At 38.0% G+C, this 18079-nt stretch overlaps 2 protein-coding genes across 5 annotated transcripts in view; one reads left to right on the top strand and one right to left on the bottom strand.

Annotated features, from left to right (window-relative positions):
• Positions 1–1786, top strand: part of pvalb6 (parvalbumin 6) — a 41148-nt gene extending 39362 nt beyond the window's left edge. For all 4 annotated transcript variants that reach the window (XM_067570456.1, XM_067570455.1, XM_067570454.1 and 1 more), the window contains 3 exons: positions 160–292; positions 410–519; positions 1007–1786. In XM_067570456.1, the coding sequence (XP_067426557.1) occupies positions 160–292; positions 410–519; positions 1007–1032 (269 nt within the window). In that variant the 3' untranslated portion in view covers positions 1033–1786. The remainder of the gene's footprint in view (positions 1–159; positions 293–409; positions 520–1006) is intronic.
• Positions 1787–2583: 797 nt separating this feature from the next.
• On the bottom strand, positions 2584–16292 carry baiap2l2a (BAR/IMD domain containing adaptor protein 2 like 2a). The gene is made up of 14 exons (XM_067570452.1): positions 16049–16292; positions 15490–15565; positions 13844–13930; positions 12426–12487; positions 12240–12311; positions 11794–11874; positions 11565–11696; positions 10078–10176; positions 8703–8769; positions 7926–8139; positions 7459–7524; positions 5810–5996; positions 4145–4185; positions 2584–3679 (listed from the first exon to the last, which is right to left on the bottom strand). Exons 1-14 carry the CDS (start codon positions 16100–16102, stop codon positions 3601–3603), a joined length of 1317 nt encoding a protein of 438 aa, XP_067426553.1. The 5' UTR covers positions 16103–16292; the 3' UTR covers positions 2584–3600.
• Positions 16293–18079: the final 1787 nt, after the last annotated feature.

Here is an 18079-nt window from a genome sequence, read left to right as displayed (position 1 = left end):
ACTTAAAGTAACTTTTTGTTTCATCCCCTTCCTGTTTATGTGCTTATGAGTATGCACACTTACCCATGTGTACGTTGGTTTAGAGGTGCATGCAAATTACTAATCATCTTTGGGTTTGTATGCCTGTGTGTGTGTGTGTGTGTGTGTGTATGTGCGTAGTTGCTGACTCTTTTGATCATAGGAAGTTTTTTGAGATGATCGGTCTGAAGGCCAAGTCTTCTGATGATGTGAAGAAGGTCTTCACGGTGCTGGACGCCGACAACAGCGGCTTCATAGAGGAGGAGGAGCTCAAGTAAGTCAAACACACACACAAATAAAAACCCAAAAAGAGGCAACGAATGATCTTGTTGCAAACAACACTTTATATTTCTGTGACACAGATCCATTTGGCTTTTCTGTCTGTGTCTAGATTCGTCCTGAAGGGTTTTGCCAAAGATGGCAGGGACCTGACAGACAAAGAAACCAAAGCATTTTTAAAAGCAGCCGACAAGGATGGAGATGGCAAGATTGGAATCGATGGTAAACACCAACATCAAATTCCATTAGTGGGAGTGTCACAAGGTCACACACACACAGATACACACAGGCAAAAGTCACACATGCAAACACACACTGGCAGAATGTCAGTGTGGGAATTAACCAAACATTTATTTATTGGTCATTATTTGGTCTACATGTGATGATGTGTGCAGTTTAACTTCTTTTGTTCAATGAATAATCCATAAGAAAAGACAGTAGTTCACTGCAGGTTTTTTTTTTTTTATTATTATTTTGGGCTTTTAATTATTAACGATGGTTATCAGATTACAACATCAGTGCCATTATGGTCACGACAATCTTACATTACACTCATTTTTATGTAGATCATTTGTATTACTATACCAAAGAAGCATAACTTGAAATTTATATTACATTACATTACTGAGATATGGTAATGGAAGCTTTTGGAAAAATGTGAAAAACTCAAACATCCTGACAACTTTTGTTTTGTCTCCCTCTCTTGCAGAGTTCGCTGCCCTTGTGAAAGAATGAACAGTCACCTATCATGGCTGACTAGCGCTCCAAGATCACCTCCTAACCCCCGCCACATCCTGACACCCACTGACCCCACTTCCTACCCAGCACCTACACCTCACCACCCCACCCAAACTCCCAGCCCACCAGACTGCAGCCGATTCCTGCCACACACACACACACACACACACACACACGCACACTCCTCTTCCTCAACCTCTCCCCCACTGCTCTCTTCACTAAGCACAATGCTGCACTGAAGTACGCTGTGGTTTGCAGCCCTAAATGCTCCAATACCTTCACACGCACACATCTCCCCATCAAATGCCCCCACAGCTACACTCATCCTATTTATTTTATCCTTTTTATACAAACTGTTCTTGTCTCTGTTTATGTATAGATATAAAACATGCCTGCAGGAATAAACCTCACATTTTAAAGCATAAAGTAGATATGTAAAGAAAACTGAGATTATAAGAGAGAGACCCTCATTTCCTTCTACGTTTCTGACGTCCCCCTCTTTCTTTTCGTTTTCCTCACTTCCCCTCTGTACCTGTTTCTGTTTTTCTCTTCTTTATCGATTCTCCTTCTGGCACTGTTCCCCTCTTGCATTCCTTTCCCTCCAATCCACCCCTCTCACACCACCACCCCATCCATCCTTACATCCATCTATTCATCCCTCTTTCCTCTGGTAATGAGCTGTTGTAAAACATACCAAAAGAAGAAAGAAGTCAAGCTGTGAAAGAATAAAATAAAGTGATAAGAAAACAAAGCCTCGACAACTGTGACTCACTAAGACCCTTCTCTTAATTCCTTGCTTTGATGAGACTCTCTTATCTGATTTTTTTCCTTCTTTCCCTCTTTCTCTGTTTCGCTGTCACTTTTACTCTTATCAGGTGAAAAATAGCTTGACAGCAACCTAATAATGTATAAAGAAGTGTTCCTTGAAAAGCTTTTTGTCTTTATGGAGGTCATAATGATCCCTCAGTGTCATTTGTTAGTATTCATTAGCACTGTCTGTTTCATCTCAGTAGTGACAGAAGAAGAAGAAACTGCATTAAAACAAACTCGGTGCAATTATCCAGCGTTTGCTTCGCGTTCCATATTACATATGAATATGAAAAGGGAGGAGGAAGCTGTATTATTCCACTTGCCAAACAGTCTTTATTCAGATGTGCTGTGCCAGTTTAACAGAACCATGCTGTAAAGCCATTAGCAGAATTGGATTCATACTGAGGTTCAATTTGGGTTAAGTATCCCCAGCGGAAGACCCAGCGGAGAACAGGCAACGCGGGATTGCTGATTTTCTTTAGTAGGCCATTATACCGCCTAAGCAAATAAACACAGATCTCAAACTTGGAAGCTACCACTTAAACAACAAGCGCAGAAGTTCAGTTCAGACTGTAAAGGTCAATGTCAATTCATAAGAAAAACAAATCATAACTGGAGAGACAGAGAGAGAGAGAGAGAGAGAGAGAGAGAGAGAGAGAGAGAGAGGACACGTGTGGAAATGGCATCCTCTTAACGTGACAAAGTGATACTCAAACACAGAGAATAAAAGTGACAAAATGTTGCACAAGGTCCCTTTAATAAACACAGTATGACTGTTTATTATGTAATAGTAACTCATTATTGTTCTTGTTAGTTACTATTTCACATTATAGAGCAATATTATCATTATGCCATCAGTTCAATATGTCACTTGCTTATTGAGTGATACACAAAGGAATAATATGATGCTATTAAGATGATATTACATTAACCATGAATGCATTGCATTATTCATTGCAGTTCTGCCGCTGACATTTTATCCTATTTTTACGAGATATTACACTCTCTGCCAGAGGTTACATCATCATATTTCTACAAGCCATTTTTCCAAAGTACATTTGTAATGTAATTAACATTCGGTTATGGACTTAATTTAGTAGACCACGTAGAGAAAAATGGCAGAGACACAATACAATGGCAATAAAGACGTAAAAAAAGATGTTTGAAGCAGCTACATACAGTACATGGCTCCTTCCCTGAGCTTTAACATCTTACCTGACAACATTTTGCCACCAATTCCTAACATCAGCTGTACATTATATACATTTCATAGACAGTAATCATTTGTTGCCAAATAAAGTCATTCAAGTGTCATTTCTTGTCAGAGAAGATTTCAATGTCAATATATCATATATCTCAGAGAGGGAATGATCATATAAGACAAGGTAAGATCAATGCACATATTGTTTTATGTTGCACACATTGGTATCACAGTGATTCATTATTAGCATTTTACTGATCACAAAACCAGAATCAATCATGTAAAAATCAACATGGACATTATGGACAACAAAAAACATGAATAGATGGTGGTTGGTTGGTTTACTGAGATCTACAAAATGTATATCTACAGTGCTTGCACACCCAAGAATCCTAGAATATTTATTCAACTTTATGTCCCCTTTTCCTACTTGGTGTAGGAGGACATTATAGCAAACGGAAGAATGTCAAAACAATCTCCACTCAATGTGGACTTGCTTAGCTTAGCTTTTTGGCCACACATACTGCACTGCTGTTTCCAAGGTCAGAAATGAATCAGCGATGTAAACGCGGGCCAGATCTGTCATTGGTCAACGTGGGCTTCAGCTTAACTGTAGCAAATGGGTTGGTACCCCTGCAAAAAAAAGAATGAGGAAAGGAGAGAGGGAAATTAATGTCAGAAGAAGACAGAGACAAAGTGGAGAAAATTTATATAAGAAAATGCTCTGGCCCAAAATAATGTCTTTGAGCCTAACAGTAGAGGTTATAGGAAGAGAAATGGGCACTGCATTCCAACAAGCATCATCTAACAAACTGTTCACTTGAAGTGAGAACGCTAGCCATCGTTCCCAAATGGCCATAACTGAAAATGGTTTCAGTACTAAACTGCACTTCAAACTCTAATGGAAGGAAAGCGATTCGGTGCCATTTAGATCACTGCCCTCATCTGTTGTTCTCTGATTTAATGGGTTCATGATATACTTCAAAAATATCATTAGTTTCTCCAGAGGAGTACATGATTGGCCTCCATTTGAACATTTTACAAACCGACTGCGCTTTCAAAGCAGAGCTGCATGCGTTCAAGGTACATTATTCTTACCTCGGGAAGAGTTCTGGTTGTGATCCATGAGGTTGTGATCTCTGCGGAAACATATGAGAAAGGTAAAAGGTGAGCAAGGCGAGGGCCAATCCAAACCACAAAACCTAGACATATGCGCTAATGGAGTCTCAGCAGGCTCCAGTCCTTGACCCTTCACCCTTGTGCTTTCAGTCAGTCCTCCCACAAGCTGCTCACTGATGTGCTGTGCCAGTCAGCCCCACACACACTTCATAGTGTGTCCAGTTGACAAACTACAGCAGAAACCATGCAGAGACATCTAGTAAAATGTATCAGTATCACAATCTGCTTTGTCATTTGCACTGTTGGCTTGAGATCAAGATTCAAAGCTGAAACGCTTTGCAGTGTCACTAAAAGCACCATTTTCCATTATGAAATATCTTACTTATTGCCCTTTTATTATGTGATAATTTGCTTCAATATCAATCATTTTATAAAACCGAAATACCACAGTTGAGGAGGGCCGTTCATCAAACTCCTTCCTGCTAAAATATCTCTGCATGAAATGGAAACAGAAATGCTTTTCAAACCATTATGTGACTGAAAAGCATTTCCAAGGAATCATTATCACACAGCAGCACGGTAAGGGTTGCATACAACATCAGACCTATTTCGTCAAGAGGAACGAACTTCAAATAGGTCTTTAACTTAAAAATCAGCATTCAAAGGATCAGAAAGAACAGAAAAACACAAACACACACACACACGCACACCAACACACACAACCTCCACCATCAGCAGCTAGAGCTTCCTCCCTGCATCCACCAGAAAGAGGGGTGAGGTGTCATTGAGAACAGCACCGTGCCACAGTGCCCCTGCTGGACAGACACGCAAAATACCATCAAAGATATACATAGTATATTGTATCTCACTGGAGCTGTCCCATATCATCTCTCTGTTCTTATTGAAGAAAATACAAAAGTGCTCAGTCTACGGTTATACACGTTCACTCAGTTCCCCTATTTGCTCTGTGTTCAACAGCTGTCTCTGCTTTGGTTAATGCAAACTACTTTTACCAAAACTTGATAATAATTAGTTTAAATACAGATTTATCAAGACAATATAACCAAAAATTCCAAAATAAAACTCACTGTTCTAATAAGGCACTCTTTATAAATGAGTTATAAGTTGTAACTACTGGCTGTATTCATGGCTAATAAATCATTTTCTGGAAAACAGCTGTGGACAATCTAAACAAACATTTGTTTATTAACAACTTATGAACATGTACAACTGCAAATTTGATTGATTAAAGCCCACTATTAATCACTTATTAACATCTATAATAAGTGATGCAGACTTGATATCTTATTAGAAAGTGAGAAACCCATGAGAATTTATTAATGTAATATCAACTGTATTATTATCAAAAAGAAAGCATAAACACCAGCACACCGATGGGATTTTTCACAACCTGGCTACCTCAGAATTTTATTCCTATTATTGGGTTTTTAACTGATGAATAAAGCATTAGTAAATGATTTATTAACCATTAATAAAGCCATTAATTATAACTTATAAAGACTTTACAAACCCAAAATGTCTTGAACATAGATTGTAGAAGAGCTTTTCATTCTTTTAATGAGAGAGAATTGATTGATTTCAGCTAAGCATGATCAATAATCAGTCAGTGTCAGATTGCCATACCTTGTTTTCTGAATGCGACTCTGCCCTTCTGTCAAGGGTGGGAGTGACTGGTTGCATCTCAGAGTGTTTATTTGAAGACATATATGGCGGAGGTGGAGGCGGAGGGGGCGGGGCTCCGTTCTGGCTGCTGTTTCCTGCTTGGTTGAACAGGTTGCTCATGCTGCTGCTGCTTCGGAGAGTGGAAGTACTGAAAATACACAAAAGTTCACCTTGTTTTCTTTGTTGAAGAAGCATGAAATCTGTTTTTTCTCACTTGACACTTGAGCTCCTTTCCTCACGAGATGCCCATTGTACTTCAGACTTAAAGAATATTAGATTTGAACATAAAAAAATATGAGATGAAGCATGCTCTGCTGTTTGAACTACATTAGATTTCACATCAAATACATATATTCAGTGCATTTGATCTACATTTACATTCACATTTTAGGCATTTAGCCATGGCATGTGTCTCCAGTGACTGAACAATACTTTAGTTTAGAGGCTCTTACTGGTCCACCTCACAGCAATGGGTCACCCAAATATCTTAAATAGTTCATGTTATTATTCCAGGCCTGAGTTTCATGATGACCCTCTTTTAAAACCCATAAAACAGTAGGAACAGCCTAGGGGAACTGCAAAATGTATTATGTATCAGGTTTGAAAGGCAAACGTCATGCAGTGGATGGATTGTCAATCTATCACAGAACTCACTAATACATAGTGTAGCTGGAGGCACACTCACATCTATAGGCATTTAGCAATTAGGGTTTCATTGTGATTGACCTGCATTTCTTTGGACTGATGGAGACACACAAACATAGAGAGAAAACATACAAACTCCAGGACCATGGTCAAATTCAGACTGACTTGCTGTGAGGCAGTGATGCTAATGACTGAGCCAACAGGCTCAAAATACTTCAAAAACTATAAATGAAGTCACACAGAAAATAGGAAAAGATCATTTTTAGATAGATGGCAATGATGGTGTCTTTGAATTTAGTGATCATTTGTTTTTTTTTAGCGACTTTTTTTTAATCCTTCCTCAGGGTAAATTGTACTGTGGCGATGCTCTGAGTTTTCATCTAGCGCCATCATCAGATCAAAATTATAAGTTGTACAGTTTGGTTTGTGACCAAATACCTGCAAAACTAATGGCATTCCCATCAGCCTCAGCTGTACTTTGTGCTCAGTGCTAATAGGCAAATGTTATCATGGCAACATGCTAATCTAAGGAGGTGAACATGGTAAACATTACCTGCTACACATAAGCATGTTCACACTGTCAGCATTTTAGCATGCTGATGTTAGCATTTCACTCAAAACTTTGCTGTGCCAAAGTGCAGCCTCACTGAGCTGCTATGTCTTGTTATAAAATTAGATGGAAGAGTGGCTTTGGCAGCATCTGTAGTTCTGTTTGTAGTTCAGAAATGCAAGACTGGCAGTGTCTTTGGGATGTTGACAACTGCTACCTTCTTGCTACTGTATATAATCATGAATATTTAACAACAGATATGGAGGACTTAACTTGCATTCTATTGTAACTCTTGTCTTTTGTCATGATGTTATGCATAGTAAAAGTTAGCATGATATGACTATACATTTCTGCCCTTAGCATGACAAAATGTTATTCAACAGTCATAATTGGGTCCATTTTAATAGACGTTTACCTGGAGCTAGTTGACTTTGGAAAATCCTCCACTGCTTCCACGTAGGAAGCTGGGAACCATCCCTGACTGAAAATGAAAGGGACAGAAATTAAAGGTGACATAGTAGATTCAATGTTAATGTAAAAGTACAAATATATAAAAGAACACTTTGTAGTACACAAAGTGTACAGAAAGGTTCTGTTAGTAGTTTTTATCCTTATCATTAATGTTTCAGTTTCATCTTTTCATCTTCTAGCCTGTAACAATGCTCATTTTTAAAAAATATTCTGTTTTCCCCGAAACATGGTTGCTTCTATAAATGTAAAAGCTGATTTTTCCCAAGAATAAGGGGCATGTGTCTACGAAACTGAATGTAATAATGTTTGTAAAGTAACTTAATATGTTGAACTATTGAATGTATCTGACATGTACAGTGGATACAGATAGAGAGTGACAGATACACACACTCACAGGGACACATCTCTCACCGTGAACTGCTGTCAGAACGTCCAAACAGCCAGCCGTTCTTGGGCTGTTGGACTGGCACAGTGATCATCTCTCCCCTGGCGAAGGGCAGCAGGGTGGGTTTGGAGCCACTAGGCTGGTGGGCCACCAGGGCCCTCATGGATCTTCCTCCACCAACACCACCACCACCTCCAGCTGAATCTCCAGAGCGAGACATGCCTCCATAGGGAGATGGGGCTGTAGAGATGAAAAATGAAACACATAGGTGCAGAGAGGGCAGTTTACAACACAGGCAGCAGCTTTGGTGAACCTACTTAAATGGCAAAGAATCTTTTAGAGGGGAAACATGGAATTTAAGGAGAAGTACAATTCAATATTCTATTTATTCTTTATATCTGTTTTTGATACACCCTCACTGTATCTATTTTTACTCTAGATTAGCAAACTTAATAATTAGAATGACTTTGGGCAGAGGAAAGTACAAATGAGGAGGTATGAAAGTGCATAATTTGCAAAACGATGCAGAGGGAGAGTGAGAGAGATGGACGAAAGAGGGAGAAACAGAGATAAACGGCTTAAAGAATGATAAAGCGGCTGGTAGAGTGAAGGCAAAATGAGCTCTGATATACAGGAAGAGGCATTATGAGCTGCAAATGACTTACAGACGAAAATGAATATTACAGAAACACTGTGATTCAAAACAAAAAATGAAAAATGTTGCAACAAAGTAAAATGAAAAAATGTTTTTTGAGGACTTCAACAACTAAGAGGTTGAAGCTCTGTTCAAATGAAGCACTCACGTCTTGATGGTATGAAACCTAGGGGCTGCTCTTCTCTGCTCTTCCCGATCTCCTCCCTCATCCCCATCTGTACAACCAAGAATACACAACATTATATTACATGCACTGTTCCAGACAACTTAATCACTGCAGTTGTAATGTTAATATATCTTATAAACACCAGGAAACACCACAGTCATAATGGAAAACAGCTAACTCATATCAGAATTTAAAAAAAGGTCAGTCAGCCAGTTTTGTCAGTTTGGAATTTCACACATAAGCAGCTCCAAATGACAACTGCAACCTTTCTGCATTTGAGGACTTCATCATGTAATGTGGCATCACTGAAATCACACAGTATATAAGGAGGGAATTGATAGAAAATGTTTAAAGTAGACTGAGAGAGTGCATGTTATCTTAAATAAACCGTCTTAATGTGGAGGGTGTGTTGGATATAATGCATGATGCAATACGAAGAGCATGTTGTGTGTGATTGTAGCAACTAAAATATCTGCCTGAACTGGCTCACAGGCTTCTCTCTGGGCAGGAATAAATCCCACCTCAAACCAAAACAAACACAGGATCCATGTTAATCCTCTGATTGTTATTACAGTAGGATGCAGGATCTGCAGGGTTCATTGGCATGTCACCTTTCAATGAGGAACAGACTGAAACTGACAGGGTTTATCTCAGGAGCGTCTCTGTTGTTCAATTGAATAGTAATTGCAGCCTTCATTCAAAGAACAATATGCTTTGAGTTTGTGAATTATCCATAATCCTATTATTTTGAGATGTTAAGTTGTCTGAATTCATGCTCAAAGACATTACAGATTTAGTTTGCATGACAGCTTCAATTATTTAAGTGTCTGTGCAGAAAAATACTTATAATCTTATCACTATTACATAGTCTTTTATTCATGCGAGACAATCTGTGTCTTTCTATTTAAGCATCAGGTGAAATCCTCCTCAGAAAGCTTTGCCGTAACAAAATTATGCCTCATGCCAGAGGTGTGAGTCATACTGATGGCTTCAAATTCAATCAGGCTCAAACCACCAGAGGGCACCCTGGTAACAAAAATATTTTGCAAAAATTCACTTGTTTCCCTCCAACATGCTGTGTGACTGTGTGTAATGTAGTAATTAAAAGAAGATTAAGTCTGAATATCGTCCATGTCTTGGTGCTGATAACACCCACTTCCATCAAAATATGACTTCTTATCTAATATTTGTCTTATAAATTCAGTTCATTCAGTAACTTTAGAACAAAATTTTAAAAGTTATAATATCAGACAGATCTTATAGAGCTTCTCTCAATCCGTCTCAGACCCTGCTCCAATAACTCACTTTATAAACTCAGTGGAGTTGCTTTGTGAGTGACTGATTTCTATGAACTCACAGTGTTGTCAAGTGTGGTGGGCCGTCTGGCCTCAGGTCTTCTGGTGGCGTCCACATCCTGTGTCCAGGCATCCGCTCTCTGCTGGAGAGAACCCCCTGTCTGCCGCACACGCAGGCACACACAGACACACACACACACACACACACACACACACACAAATATAGAAACAGAAATAAATATAGGTACACACACAGAAAGTGCAGGAAAGTAACTAAGTATGTTTATTCAAGTACTATACTTAAACAATCAGTATTTCCATTTTCTGCTACTATATACTTCTACTCTATGACATTTCAGAAGGAAATATTTTTTACTCCAGTACACACTTATCTGACATCTATTGTTAGTTACTTTTCAAGTTTATATAAAAAATAAATACATTTTTTGGCTTGTGACCACTTACAAAAAAGCTGCATCTTGGAGCACCTTGTTACATTTTAGGGGCCCATTGCAACATGAGCAACATGAGATCACTTCCCTCTCGCTAATTTTGCCATGTCACTAATTGAAGTTAACACCATATTTGCGACCCTTGCATGAACCATGTGAGAACCCCGAAGGCATGCAAATTTAACTGCTCACACCCAAAAAATATTTCCCCTTTAGATGGTTTCATTTAATCAAGTGTCTGAGGCCAAAATTTCTAATATTTTACCAAAATATAAGTGAAAAAATAATTGAGAAACATGAAAAATAAATAAAATAATGTAGCAGAACTCTCTGCACCTCCTTTTTAGTATAAGAGTACAACTTTTGTACTAAGTACTTTTGCTAATAATACTACTACTTTTACTTAGGATTTTGAATGAAGGACTTTTACTTGTAATGGAGTATTTTTCATAGAAGTACTGGTATTTTCACTTAAGTAAAATATCTGAATAGTTCTTCAGCTGCAGAGGGTTAAACACACATCAGACACATGTGTGTCAGGTTTATTATAGTCCTCAACCATTGGCACAGTCTCAAAGGGCTTTGTGACTGTGACTCATTATGGAAAATTAAAAAAACAGACTTCTAATTCTCTATAAGTGTGTACCACAGTATGAAGATGTGGGTCAAGACGCAGTAATAAATATATTTCTTAGAAGTTTACTGATCTTAAGTTGCCAGACAGTAAATGTTTAATTGGGTCAGTATGGTGGTGTGATAAAATGGTGAGCAGGGAGTCCAAAGTTCAAACAGGCGACCTGTTAATAAGGCATCAGTCCTGCTGAAGTCACTGAATTTCTATCACCTCCAAAGCCACTGCTCTGCGATTGACCCTCATTATAAAAGGGGCCTCATCCCTGCAGGGGCCAATAACATCTCACATAATCATTACACATTATTGTGAATTATCTTTTGAGTGCCTTCCTGTCATTGTCTCCCTGACATTCATTGTAATGAGTCGCATGAGAAACCTGGCACACTTGGCACCTGTAGTCAATAAGCCAAAACAAACCATGAAATATTACATTCACTAATGCTGTTTAAAGTAGGATGCACACCTTATTCATGAGGTGGGTGATGGACTGTACCAGGCCACAGTGTTTCTCAGCCAGGAAGCGATATCGCCTCTCCTCCTCTTTCATAGCCTCACCATGGCTCTCCCTGAGGAACCGCACATACTCACTACAATCCTGAGGATACACATAATTGACAGTACATGTATATATACAGTAAATATATATATATATATATATAGACTTATACAGAAAAAGTGAGAAATACACAGACCTGGTTAATTCCTCTGCTTAGCTGTCTATCCAGAGCTGCTGCCTGATTGTGGACTTCCATCTCATAGTGCTTTCTACTGCCCTGTGTAGCAGAGAATTCAGGGCACGTCTTTGTTATATAATCTCAGTCATCCAGAAACTGCAGTATAGTCTCAGTTCAATACCAATCCAGTGAAATTAAAGACATTTTCCATTAACAGTGGCAATCTCATCAGGATAAATGTTCATGCTAATATCGTGGTGGAATTAATTGCCACTGCTTTATTGCTAGATTCATTTATCAGATAACTCACTCTACAAACTACTCCTATGTCAATTACTATTCCCAGAATACCCTGCAGTTATTCATTTTACTTTTAATTTCTGAATATAATTATGAGATAACAGCTTGTCATTCTGTGAGAGCCCCTTTTGACCTTCTTATGCCCTTGTTTGTCCCTCACTCACTGATATGTAGTCTATGTCCAGTCTAATGTTATTTTCCATCTCCTGAAGAACCTCCATGCTGAACCAGCGGAACTGGAACGACACACACAAAATCATATTAAACATGCGAGAAAATGAAGCACATAAGGGTTTTATCATACTCAGAAGTTGTGATGGACTGATTAGTGTAGTGTTGATGTAACTTACTACTCCCTTCATCTCCATGGTGAGTCTGCTTTGGCTCTCACATATCTGAATCAGAATATCTCCTTCAAGAGAAGCATTACATGCTACATTATATACAGTATATTATTAGAAAACAATAAAATAAAATCATGCAACTGTGTAATCTTTCTCCTTTGTCCACCTCTTATCTATTCATTAACCCTTGTTCTACACACTAATGCAAAATCTGTGGCTTTATCTCTTAAACACACTGCCATATACAGTACACACTCTCTCACACACACCAGCTGACACACACACACACTTACATTTAGCCACTGTGATTCCCAGGTGAAAAAGATTAAAGCGAGACTATGTAACTTTTGAAAGTAGAAATAACACTTTCTTTGTCTCACAAATGTAAAGTTACGTTAATAAGGAATAAAATACACCATCGTTCTCTTCAATACACTCACTTTAGATACATATTGCTATGTAACTGACATTACTGAGTCAGTTTTGCTGACTTTGTGCCACTGTTACACTACATTTAAGCATTTTCTCATGCTTGTCTCTTGTGGCCACAGTGGCTGCTGTTTATGCCACATAAAAAGCAACTCTGACTTCTATGAGGTCAGAATATTATGAATAAAATCTAAACATTTTTTGTGGCATGGACACGGATACGGAATATTTTTGGAGATGGGACCTAAACACCTGATAAAAGCTCAAATTCTTTTAAAAAGCAGTTTTAATATTACTTTCTACCATGACATAACATTATATTCAGTAAATATGAACTGCATCACTCTACAGTGAGAGTAGACTAATGATCTAGTTTGGACAGTATCATCAACTCCAACTGCTAAAAGCAACATGAGTCCATTTTAGATCGGCTGGGTTAAGTGAGCAGAGCACGGCCCGCTGCCTGTCATCGTTTATTATTCATGCCCCCTGCTGGCATCTGATACCCACTCTGTCTCTCAGATAGATCTCACGAAAAACAAACTCAAACATATATAAAAGCTCTATAAATGTATTAAATGTATTATGAGCTGCAGGTAAAAAAGTCTATTAGTCTTCATAAGCAATGATTGTTATAGATACTGTGAAATACCTGCATTCAATAACTTTGCAGTTTGTCTTACACACTCACACATCAAAGCGCATGCTAATCACACATGCACACACACACACACACACACACACATACATTTTACACATGCACAGAGTGTTAGTAATTGTGAAAGCTGTGTTGTGAAAGTGCTGCCAGAGGGTAAACTTTGGTCCTCATGACACGGAAGAACACTGTTTAATTAGTTTAATAAATGGCCATAAACACATCAAAGACAAAACACTCACATCCTGGCTTGTAGGTATAGAAATTCCCCCTTTTATTACCACTCAATAATCATGAGATTGCATGAGTCAGTTGTGCATGAATGCATAGATGCACATACCTATGGAGCGTGAGGACATGGTTTGGAAAGCCTGCTCGCCAATCTTTGAAAGTGCACTGAAGTAGGCCTCGCTTGTTACTGCAAGAGCTGAAACACACACACACACGCACACACACACACACACACACACACACACACACACACACACACACACACACACACACACAATGTAGTCATTTGAAATGCAAATTTATTTGGCACATCATTTCCCATTTCGCATGGAGTTACAAAAGCAGCTAAACAGATCTATTAATTACAAAAGAGGAAATTATTCAATAATTCAAATGGTTATAGGCTATCCATTTCCATACACACAATTATCTCTGTGCTGTCATTTGGAAATATGCTTAAGATTAAAACAAGTCTATGGCATAAAATCACTGCTACCTTTGCATTTTGACCACTTGCAACTGCTTCTACTACAAATGATTATTTTAAAATTAAACTTTATTTTTCAGTCTTATCCTGGTTTTCACCATATTCTGGATATGATGTTTAAAAGTAGCATGAGAAACCTGGTATTTATATTCCTGTTTACATGATTCTATCTATCTGTCTATCTATTCTATCTGTTGACCCTTTCGAGGGGCCCAACCCCTAGGTTGGGAACCACTTGACTAAACTAGCTAACTGTATATAAAGTAGTTCAAACTAGCTCCACCTCCAGCAGCTACAACATGCCGCTTACACACTGATGCTTCAGTATCATCCAATACCTTTTTAAAAATCTTTTAAGTATAAGAGCTGTGTCAGTTGGATCTAAACAGACTTTAGTTTCATTCTTGGCTAAAGCTGATCAACATGTCAAGAAGTTATGGCTCTACCCTGAACACAAAGAGGGGGGAACTTATAGCCTCTGTACAGGTGGCAACGAGAGACATCATGATCTGTATTTTATGTCTGCAGGGCATTTGGTGCAGTGGCTCTACTATGAAGTAATTGCTGATGATGTAGCATTAGTGCTAGTGCATACATTAAACAAACATGTATAATGTGATATAAGTCGTATCACCATGTAAAACTGCATCTGTAGCTGAATTCCATTTGCATTTCGGCATCTTAGAGTCCTTTCACATTTAATACAATGCGGGTATTAGAGATGATTACAATGTGGATAATGAAGACATAAAATATAGATGCAATTACTGTACATTCACATTCAAATTAAGAGTTTAATGATAACAATCTATTTTCTACCTTATGGGACATACAGCCAACATAGTCCAATATAGAAGTATAGATATAAAAATCAATCCAAACCAGTGTGGCCAATTAAAACTACATTCAATATCTTAAACCACTTCCTCTATATAGGAAAATTAAATATAGCTGTGTCTCCTTGTTTGTCTGTTGACAATGTTGTCAAAACAACCCTCAAAGGCCTTGGTTACAGGCTCATAACCACGGCCAGATAATTTTGAAGGACTTTGGAATGAGTTCTAGTGAAATCGATACCTAACAGCTCTTGTATACTGTGTACTACCATTAGTTTGTTTAATTTATGACACTTAAAGGACGCATAAAGGAAGGTGTGTGGTTTTCATAGACAGGAACGCCCATACGGTACAAAACATTTAGATAATCTTAAAGTGAGAAATTCTGATTAACATATTGTTTTTCTTTCTTCCTTTCTCTCTCTGTCTTACCCTGGAAAGCTTGGACGTAGCTGTTTCCCAGTGAAACCAGTTTCTGTAGGCTTGGGTTGAAGTCATCCATCAAGCCCTGTTTGAGAAAAACAAACACATACACACAGACAAACATATTATACCACAGACTCTGTTGAATTTTGAAATTTAGAGAAACTTTGAGACCAACCTAAAGGAGAATCAATAAGATCCATCTTTAATTCAATCTGTATTTATGAGCACAAACTCTCCCTCTCAACATGTGTACAGAAAACCTAAAACTCTTGATCTCTGGTGTTCCAAATGGAGAAAATACTCCTTGAATTTGAAACTGACTTTGTCAATTCACATCATGTCTGCTTGAGAGACATTACATTAAAAAAAGTTAATCTGATCTTCATGCCATGTTTTCCATGAACAGTGTTCCAGTTTCCTGAAGAGTCACATGAAAACAAATCACAACCTGAGACAGACCACTGTTATAAATGCTCTTACTCACACAACAACTTACTGTTTGTCTCACAGGTAAATCTGTTGTCTAATCTGAGCTGTTGGCCAACACAAAGTATCTGTTACTCACTGAGTAAATCCCCAAGGTCGCGCGATGCAGCTGATCACTGTTCACCCCCGACATGTTTATATCCACAATAGTGCAACGTCAATGAAACCTTGAGAGGGTCTGCAGCTCTTAAATCATCTAGCAAATGTACCACAGCCTTTCTGAGCAGTGAGAGTGGAGTTGAACGTATCAGACTGGACGTGGAGTTGAAGAGAGGAGGCAGCTCAGAGTGTTGGTAATTGACACCACTGTGGCCTGAGAAAGACTGGAGTAAATAATTAAACAGGGCCCAGCCATAAAACAAACCGACATGTGCTGTAAACCCTGACCATCTGGGAGTGTATGAGTGTGTCTGGGTGTGTGTGTTTGCCACATTGCATGTTTTATTCAACAATATAAAATAGATATGTTTTCACATAGTAAAAATAATCATTTACTTCTTTTAATACGTGGTAAAGCTTTTGTAGTGAAAGTGCAAAGAATGCAGAAATATATTGACTCAGAAGACTCACAGGTGGATCACAATCTTAAGTATCAGTGTCCAACTGATTTTTAAACAACTTGTTGTCCATAAAAAGTATAGTTATGTTACTTATGTACCTAAAAAATATATAATAAATATTAAATATAATAAACTTCATTTATATAATACCTTACATACATGAAATGCAGGTCAAGGTATATCACATAGAGTTCATGAAAAAAACAAACAGTCAAGATACTTTACAAGTCAAATGTCACAAACAAACAATAAAATACAATAAAATGTGAAAAAAAATCAGTGAGATTCTTGCAAGGCAGCTGGATTCACAAGATCTCGGCAACCATCTGGTGTGTCAGGTTAAATGAAATAGATAAGGCAATAAAAATTTAGAAGCAAGATTAAGCACATAGAGATGGAGAAAATTCCCAATCCACAAATAAGATCTATACCATATTTGAGCTAGCAAGAACAGCTGCCATAAATAGAGTTTGAACACTTAATTTATCAAGCAATTCATTGGAATTGCTATAGAGCCTCATAAAGTGCACTTTTAAATGAAGCAGATTTAAAAATCCATCCATGATTTACTTAATACCAACCCTTTAATGCAGTACTATCACTGATACTCCTCATTTTTTAATGGTTGATACAAGATTCAGTGGTCATTCTGTATGTGCTAAAAAAAACCTATAATCCTTTCACTTTAATCACTTTACATATCAAAATCCTACTTGCACAAAGTATTCAAGGCAAAATGAAGCAGTGATGTCCCTACATTTTTTATTACAAAAATTTAAAATAACATGTTAATTGAATGTGTTTTGACCCTTGTCAGTAATTTTGTGTTCCACATAGTATATACAGTGGACGCTAAGCCATAGGAAATATCGATTACTGTTATACATCAACTGAGAGAGAGAAGTGAGAGAAGACTTGTTCTTCAACAACCCCAAAGTTAAGAGAAAAGTTAAAAATATATTACACAGATAGACAGGAAACGGTGCTCTGCCATATCTGGTCAAAACCTCAGATGAATGGAGAGAAAGTTAATGATTCTTTGCTTACTTACTTCAACCACCATTTTTTGGCATTAGGCCCTATACTCAACCCCCCTGCTGCAGAGCTGAAATACACACCTCTGTGCACTGCAATAGATCTATAGCCCTGATGAATTTATTTTTATCAGACTGTGGTTATTTTCTCTGACATTTCGGAGTCAATGAACTCCCCATGAACTCCTTGCAGAGAGGTGCAGGTGCCACATACATGATGATCTATCCCTTTTGTGAACGCATATAGGATAGTGTGGTAGGGGTGATGATTGTGTTCTGTCCTATACATATCTGTGAGAGAATCCAGAGAGGAAGTAAAGAAGTAAATTGTGGTTCCTAAGTTCAGTTTAACAGTTAAATAAATTACACACACAGAGAGAGCGAGAGAGAGAGAGAGAGAGAGAGAGAGAGAGAGAGAGAGAGAGAGAGGGAGAGGGAGAGATTGATTTGATTTTTCAATCTAATTTATAGTAATTACAAAAAAAAGCAATACACAAGAAAAACAATTCATAAGGA

The sequence above is a fragment of the Thunnus thynnus genome, chromosome 17 (genome assembly GCF_963924715.1).
Source record: "Thunnus thynnus chromosome 17, fThuThy2.1, whole genome shotgun sequence".
Lineage (NCBI taxonomy): Eukaryota > Metazoa > Chordata > Actinopteri > Scombriformes > Scombridae > Thunnus > Thunnus thynnus.
This window is presented reverse-complemented; position numbering and strand designations above follow the sequence as displayed.